We start from the raw sequence: 8,841 nt of genomic DNA on the forward strand, positions 1-8,841 counted from the left end.
TAGATGGAGAGACTCTTAGTGATTTAAGGAGTCATTAGTTTTTAACTCTGTCCTCGAATTTTAACTTAAGATTCAAACTAAGAGGTTCTTAGAGATGGTCTGATGTATTTGGCAAAAAAATCAAATTTAGAGACATAACTTACACGTCTAGAGACCATATCCACTCGAGCAAAGCTCATTTGTTCTCCTTAATGATTGCTAATACCAAAACTAATGCAAAGAATACGAAAGAAAATGCATGTACACGTCAGAATCAACAATCACTAAGTTACGTTAGTATTGCCTTTTACCAAAATACATCATTGTTCAATAAAATTACCTATAGGTAAAGACATTGTACAAACCAATATAATGGCGACACCTATTTAATAATACATCATAAGTAAAGCTAAGGAACTTTTTGAAGAGGAATTCTGACCTGTATCTGTATATACTTTTCTGATAGAATACAAAGTTCTTGAGCAAGGCATCATTCCAACTGGGGAACCTTGCACCAAAAAGCAATGTGAAAAGTTTCTCAATTGCTGGTCTTAGAATTGACTTGTGGGCCTAAAACTCTATAGCAACCTGACAAGTCTTGCTCTATCAACTCACATGAAAGCGGAAAGGCTAGATTTCGGATTTGGAAGTGCAGCACTGGAGTGGATAAAATTTCATCATCCACTATGTTCCTGAGTTTTTAGTGCCGATTCAACGAGCTTAACTTTTTTCGAGTTTTCACTATTGAGAATTGAGAGTTTTGCTAGTGAAGATCTTAGCTGGGAGAGTTGGACATCTTGGATATAATTCTTTCCAGATCTTTGCCTTTGCTGGTTCAGCGTGTCAGCTTTTGAAGAATGGGTGAACTTTTTCAACCTTGCTCTTAAAGTGTCAATTGAAGTACGCAAAGCATCCAACTCCACTCCTGAAAAGTGATCTGCATAGCAATTGAAAAGTTATTAATATAGTACCAGGTAGCAGCAACAATGGTACAGTCGATGTACCATCATGAAAAAAGAAAAATATATGGCAAATAAAAAAGTTCTGAACACAGTAAAAGAAATAGTAATAGTCACACGCGGATGGCTATTTATAGATATGAAATGGTTTTTTAAAAGTTCATACAAAAAGAGGCATAAAATTATTTACCGAGTTCAGACTTGAATTCACGCTCTGCTTTTGACAACCGCTTCTTATGAACCCCGGGTAAATTCCTTAGGCGTTGCAAACGTTGTTCCAGAAGATTGTGTGAATGGATAGCATGATCGATCCTATCCTCCAATCCTGGCTGTTTCTCCTCCACTTTCAACAGCTTCTCCTCCACCTCACTCAAGCGAGCATGCTGGTCATCTATTACTCTCTTCAACTGAGGTGCGAGATTCTTCAGCTCAAAATATACCTAAACCATCAAAGAACTTACTCATATAAACGGTTACAAGTCCATTAGATAATTGTCAATTTACATGTTATCTTGTATTTGAAATGTCAATTATTCGAGATCCAACTAAAACAGAAATCGCAATATTCATCAGAATGTCATATTCACGAATAACAAGCCTAAAGAAATATGAAGAATAAAACATAACTGGATCTCCAGTGCAATGCATGTGGCCCTACCAAATATAATTAACCATAAAACAAACAATCAAGAGCTAAAGTACTTTTCAGTAAGACACAAACGGCATGTGCCTATAGTAAACAACAAAAGCTGCTAATACGTAACAGTTCATCTGTCTTAAAACAAGTAATGAACTTTAAGGTCACATACTATGCATACAGTGTCATGCGTGCATACCTTATGAGCATATTCAACATAATTTTCATGGAAAAGCTTGATATAGTGATGAAGAGTTGACCGGCCTTCAATAGAATCAGCAGGAATGGATCGAAGATTTGGAGAGGCCTGTGGGACAAGAACCACCTTGGGGCCAACAAGAAGTTCTTTGCTTATGATGTGCGGATTTTTTCCGGATTCCCAGTCCTCAAAGCTAGAGGTTTTCTTCTCCATTTCAACATGTATGGGTAGTAATAGATCCCAAGTTCTCATCTCTAGCACTATACACTCTTGCAAGGATGTGACTCCTATAATCCATGAGTGCCCAAATGAATCTGATACTGTTACAAAACCGCAAAGAGGAGAAAGGTTGTTCGCTTGGCATGTACTAAGGACTGGGTGTACAGAGGGAGCTCTGACAGTCTCATCCTTGCCACAGGCCTGATTGGTGAATGGTAGAAAATGCAACAATATTGAATCAATCCCACCATCATGAATGGAAAAGATTCTTTGAGGCATAAGAGGATCTGTGAACAGTATTATATTTGACCCGCTTTCTGTTTTCCTTGGCAAAGCCAAATCCACAATTGCCAGTCTCAACAAAGGTGGTGGATGACCGAACCAGACAGTATGATCAAGTTGACCAAACTTCACAGCAGGAGTCTCACCTGATACTGATTCACAAATCATAGCAAGAGCAAGAATACGGTCATGAGAATTGACACGAAGGCGAGGCGGGCTGCCAATAGTCCAGACTGGCTGGATTTCATCAGCTAGGGCGTCAATTTGCAATTGCCCCCCACTCCACGCAGTCACCAAAACTGAGTCTTTGCTGACTAAATTATAGAGAAAACTGACTGCACGACCTTCACATTCCCGACCACGAACAGCTGAATCTTCAACCTCCCCACCTTGATGCACTTTCCTTAGAGGCCCCTACCAAAACAAAAAGGTCTTTGATATCATCCATGCAACAAAATTAACAGTTCTAATTCATGGAAACAAATTCCCTTCCAAACAAACGCATGCCCTCACCATTCTAAGCTAACCAGAATGCTAAGAATGTGGATATGGATAGACACATGAGGCACATACTTATGCAGTTCAAAGAATAGAACAATTGATTAAAAGAAGTAATTCACATGAGACCTTAATGTTACAAGCAGTATTTACTTGAAAGAATAGAACAATTAACATCAAGATAGATGGGGTTTTAAAATGCAGCAGGCTACCTATATTTTGATGTCAAGCTTATTCAATTCTTAACATGTTAAAAAATAAGATGACAAATGATTGAAGTCTATATGGTCATGCAGCACAAAGATTAAAGCAAAATTGACAATTAAGAATCTCATATGGTAACATGATTATGGTAGATAACCACATAAAGTAAACATGTATCTAGATCATCACTGAATAAAGTATATAATGCAGAATTGCATGAACTAAATATGAGTTCACTGAACTTGTTGATTGCCCACTTATTCAGCTATAGAACATGAAACTTAAAAATTCAATATTTAACAAAATTTTGCTACCATAAGACTTCTAAAACCTCTTTTAGGTATTTGCTTCCATCCAACACTTGTTTCACTCTTAATCTTCTAAGGCGCAAAAACACCCCCAACGACGGCAGCCAAAAGCAATTTTACCCCGACGTCATAAATGATGGTGATCGAGAGTGATATGAGTTTACTGGGAATTGAGGAAAATATGGTAGTGGATAGGACGGAGTGGAGGGAGCGAATTTGTGTTGCTGACACGACTTGATTTCACGGTTTTATATGATGGTTCATGTTAGCCGACCCCGAATCATTTCGGGACTAAGGCTTTGTTGTTGTTGTTGTCATAAATGATACAAATATATTCCTAACTTTTGCAAGTTGGATCAATTTTACCCCTAACTACAATTATACTTTATGTTGTCACAAATCTCATTATCTCCACTCTACACGTTCTTAATCTGGTGCAGAACACGAGATAAAAAAATTTACTTTTTTTTTCATGTGTGTTCTTTGAGTTGTTACTGAGTGATAATAAGTACGGGTGGAGTAGAGATAACGAGATTTATGAATACGTAGAGTGCTTCGTTAATAAGAAAATTACCCCAACATTCAAAAGTTACGGTAAAATTGGCTCAACTTGCAAACATTAGGGGTATAATTGTACCATTTATGACGGTAGGGGTAAAATTGCTCTTAGCTGACAACATTGAGGTATACCTTATTTTTTATCAATTAACTTCTATATGAAGTGTTGATAATTTTTTATACCTATGTACTGTCTACTAGGGGTGAAATCGATCTGGTCCAATCCAGGGAATTGGAAATCTCAAGAATTGTACCTAAGAAGAGTCAACGGTAAAGTCAACCCTTCAATCTGATTCTGGATCTTTTTCTTCGGTTCGGTTCAAGAATCTCAACATATTTACTAATACTCAATAATAGTGGAAATTTGAAACTCTCCAAAATTGTACCTAAGGTAAGTCAAAAGTACAATTACGTTTGGTTCTAAAGAAAAATTCAACGGTTCAATCCAATTCTGGTATTTTTATTCGGATATTCGGGTCCGGTTCAAAATTCTCCAAGATCCGTGCCAAGCCCTACTGTCTAGTGTGACCTTTTAATTTAACATCCTTTTGTTTATTATTTTACATTGTAAACAGATATAAGAAGGATTTTCTATGCCAATAGCATAATAGTCTAGAATTCTAGGAATTCTAATTGATCAAGTACAAAGAATATAATAAAAATAAGAATATAGTATTTTCAGATACCACATCATTTTCAACTATGCATATGACAATTTAATATTTGTCCAACTATGTAAAATGTTTACATGTTCACTATTTTATATGGACATATTTTCATTTAGATCAATCTTTACCAAATTTTACAATTCAAAGCAAATCCCTATTCCCAGTTCACAATATGAAACTTGTCTGCACTTCTCATGCAGGCAGATCTAAAAGTCATGTGATATAGTACTCTCAAAGAAAATCATTCTAATACTTGTTTTACTTTTTTAATTAAAGCACCCTAAACATTTGAACAGGAATATCCATTCTAAAACTTTTCCCCCTTTTTTTTACTACATGCGCCTGTTGGCAAAGTGCCTGGAAGAAGCAATGCTTATCAAGCATCCACACCCATCAAACTGATTGGACATATTGATATGACACAAGCAGTTGGATATGTATAGGTAAACATTAACTACATATACCTGTAAACAAAGTGATGCATCAAACAAAGCAAAGGGGCGAGCTTTTAATGTCAATATATCTTCCCCTTCAAGTGTTTCATCATTTAACTCGGGAAATATTGCTTCAAGCCAAGAGATTGCAAGACTAGAATTACTTATAGCTGTTTGACTTGCTGATTTCATCCCAGATGTGTGAGCATCTGTATATATCTCCACTACAGAATCCCATTTGTGGACACTGTTACATGACAAAACCATCAAATTTGATTAGCATCTAGCCATCTACAAACCATCCAATATATGAAGAAGCAGTTAATATATACTCTTCTGTTATAAATTACAGAAACAGCATTGTTCTTGAGAATAATCAAGTACTAATATTATCAGCAAGCATCTATTCTAGGTTGAGTAGTAGACAAGAAGGTGCTAGCAATTTATACTTGTAGACCTTCTTCATCGTCCAATCTCTGAATCATGAACAGTGCAAAAGGCTACAGTGACATCTATAATAATTTAAAAAATGAAAGTTACCGAGATATTGTACATAGCTTAAGAAAATCACCTTCCAAAAGGAACAATTGGGCAAAGGATGTAAACGGCACCATCACTGAATAATACAAAAACCTGTAGAATTAAAAAAAAAAAAAGCATGTTTGAAGGGACTAATAGTATTCAAATAAACACAATGGACATGCAACATTATCATAAAATTACAAAGACTGCAGAAACATTGAGAACTTATTTGAAGGTAATGGAGTTTTAATTCAAAATATATCAGGTAGACAACAATGGCATTGAGGTTTTCTATGATGTTATTATGCCTCGCAAAGCACCCACAATTGTGAGAGGCATTCATTTCAAACACAAAGGAAGGAGTTCAAGAAAATTTTGCTCATTGTCAAAATTAACTGCATAAAAACAAACAGTGAACAAGGGAGTGCCAAAAAAACTCCATTTCATTGTACACATTTTCACCACAAAAGAAAATAAAAACAAAATAACACAGTAATAAACATGGTGTTATAGAATAGATATCATCAAAACTTACACTAAACCTATCCCATAAGTGGTCTCCTCCAAAAGAGAAGTCTACAGGACATATTGATGTGGCATTTCTGGATTGACCTGGTTCAACTGGTTGTAGATAATACTCCTGTTCTGGTTGTAGGAGATCCAACGACAAATCAAAAATTCTAGCAAGGAAAAATGAAAAAAGTCAAAATGATTCACACCCAAAAGCAACCTTCACAACCATTAATAACTGGAAAAAGACCATGCTTATAAAAATTACATAAAATTTCAGGTTGAAATATTTATACAAGTCATAACCATGATAAGCTGTAAGAAAGTTAGACCAATTTATATATTATTTTATCCATTGAATAGCTTGTACAAAAAGATTTAAGCCTGTTAAAATGAATATCATAAACACAATCTTAACAATACGTTAATAAATTATCTAGATTTATATGATAATATTCTATTGATGCATGCTACCAATGAAGCGCCATCCAAACAACCACCTAAAAGTATACCTCTCTGATTTTGGAACTGGGAAGTAGCTTTTGGGATTAATAAAATAAGTGTACCTTAAAGTGATATAACTCATAAAATGATGAACTAAACTAGTAATACCTGAAAACTGAGTCAGAAGAAAGGATTCCTAAATGTGAGTCACTGAATGGGTGCCATGAAACTTGGAGTATACTTACGGCATTGCTTTCGTTGTAATATATTTGGGAACCAATTGAAACAGTCCTGCACAAAAAAAAAAAAAAAAGTTATTCACAGTTGCAGAAACTTGCATCCAAAATAATCTAATATAACGCAATAAGGACATTACGATGCACAAACACATCTTCATGTATTGTGAATCTCCGCATGCGAACAGAGATTTATATCAATCTTTTTTTACACTGACTACAAAATAGATTCTTTTTGGAGAAAAAGAAAGACATCAATTATCATAAAGACTCATGTATAATATCAAAGTGCTTTGAAATGAAATGCATATAGGCTGCCTCCTTTCCTATTGCCCGAAAGAAATCTTTAAATACCAAAAAGAAAGTGAGACAAGAGAACTCTTCCAGAAATTATTAACATATCCAAGATTCAAAATAATTAAGTATATAGCCATTTCCCACAAGTACCTGCAAACAATGGTGTTGTCTGTAGTAGTAGATCGCCCATAGAGAGGCATAATGCATAGACTATCTGAACCAGCCAGCATTATAGCAGAGCCATTTCTATTGATGGAGATTTTGTTAACCACAAAGTCAATCTGCACGTCTGTTTGGAATACCTGCCAAAACATATGTCTCACCTACTGTGAACTTCAAGGCTGAATCAATCTAACCATTTAACAAAATGCCAATATATGTTATTAGAGTCTGCTTGGATGGGGGTTAGGGAAGATTAAATAACGGAAAGGGAGGTGAGGTGAGGGAAGGGGAGGTGAAAATACTTAACCTCCAAATCCCACCAATTTGGTGGGACTTAATATGTAGTTTTTATTAGATTTTCTTCAATTAACCTTTGAAATCCCTTCCCTTCTAGTAACATTCTACTCCTAAGCAAGGTTAGATCATTAACCTTCCATTATTTAACCTCCAAAAACCTCCATCCAAGCAGGCCCAGGAAGGGAGCAATTAAACCCGTTTTTGGCACACAATAAAACATCATCCCCTTAATAAAACATTACGAACCAACGAGCTAAAGATAGAATCCAATCATTGGCTATGTGAGTACGGAATAGCTTTTCCATTCAAATTGACCTTTACTCTTTCCTTACTCTCTAATATTGCATAAACTGGACTCTAAAACCTTACCATTGTTACTCCTCTAGTCATATAGTAAGCTAAACTAAACAACTAACTACGAATGAACTCAAGCAAAAAAAAAAAAAAAAAAAAAAAAAGCACGAATTCAACTAAAAAAACGATCCTGTTAAAAACTTCCTTAAAATTCCTCAGAATGCAAACAGAAACGAGTTGTAGGGAAATAGTAGTACCTTAGAGGGAGAAGCACCAAGAACAGACGTAGGTTCGGGCTCGCCAAGGCGAATAGAAATACGATGCAGGCACTGCTTCGTCGAATCCCAATAATACAACCTAGAAGACCCGTCCCAAGCCAACAGATTTCGAGGAGCAGATGCGTCTCCGTCGGCTGCGGCGGAGGAAGTGAAGGACGGGTGACACTTGAGCGGAACCCACTGGACATCTTCCTTGGGAGTTAAGGATCGTCGAGAATGATCCGTCTTAGAGTCGGTAAAATCAAAGTTGAATTTCATTTCACTGTGTTTCTTCTTCGGAGATATGTTCGTTTCGTACCCTCAATCGGACCTTTCGTTACAGTCTTACAAACGAGAATGCAGAGCGGGAAGAAGAATAGGCTGGGCACAGTTCGGTCCAGTTTAGGATTGGATTGAATCCAGGGGATTCCAAAAAGCGAATCCCTCTAATACAGTTATTCTGGTCCGGTCCAATTCGGAAATTCGGAAATTCAATTTCGGTCCAATTCATTACAGTTATTTGACAAATCAAATAATAAAATATATATACTTTTATTAAAAATAAATTTACAAGATAATAAATATGTAAAATTAATTCTTAATCAAAATAAATAACATGTGTTTACGATACCAAATATTAATTTCAACCCAAATAAAGCAATTGGTGAACCGGATTGTTAAAGAACAAATGGGTAACTTAGTTTCAAGATTAATAATTTTAACATCTTAACACATGCAAATCTTAAGAAATGCACAATTTAAGATAAACATCAACAAATTAAAGTATAATAGCAGAAAAAACTTGACGAGATTCTAACGAGTTAAAATTCAATAACAGAAATCAAAATTTGACTAAAGCCAAACACTACCAAATTAA

General features: G+C 35.6%; 1 protein-coding gene across 1 annotated transcript; it reads right to left on the reverse strand.

The window, feature by feature from the left end:
* Window positions 1–253: 253 nt before the first annotated feature.
* LOC136226506 (nuclear pore complex protein NUP88) lies at window positions 254–8,365 on the reverse strand. Its single transcript, XM_066015024.1, has 9 exons — window positions 7,965–8,365; window positions 7,105–7,256; window positions 6,590–6,712; window positions 6,003–6,147; window positions 5,517–5,578; window positions 4,976–5,192; window positions 1,775–2,689; window positions 1,129–1,378; window positions 254–916 (listed from the first exon to the last, which is right to left on the reverse strand). The coding sequence occupies exons 1-9, from the start codon at window positions 8,241–8,243 to the stop codon at window positions 657–659; spliced, it is 2,403 nt and encodes an 800-aa protein (XP_065871096.1). The 5' UTR covers window positions 8,244–8,365; the 3' UTR covers window positions 254–656.
* Between the last annotated feature and the right edge of the window lie 476 nt (window positions 8,366–8,841).

The sequence above is a fragment of the Euphorbia lathyris genome, chromosome 4 (assembly GCF_963576675.1).
Source record: "Euphorbia lathyris chromosome 4, ddEupLath1.1, whole genome shotgun sequence".
NCBI lineage: Eukaryota > Viridiplantae > Streptophyta > Magnoliopsida > Malpighiales > Euphorbiaceae > Euphorbia > Euphorbia lathyris.

Excerpts from the sequence above, each read along its gene's own strand:
- LOC136226506 (XM_066015024.1), bottom strand. The coding sequence starts at position 8,243 with ATGAAATTCAACTTTGATTTTACCGACTCTAAGACGGATCATTCTCGA. Across the intron at positions 6,713-7,104 it reads GACAACACCATTGTTTGCAG|GACTGTTTCAATTGGTTCCC; the intron begins GTACTTGTGGGA and ends TTTTTTGTGCAG. Across the intron at positions 1,379-1,774 it reads ATGTTGAATATGCTCATAAG|GTATATTTTGAGCTGAAGAA; the intron begins GTATGCACGCAT and ends TTGATGGTTTAG.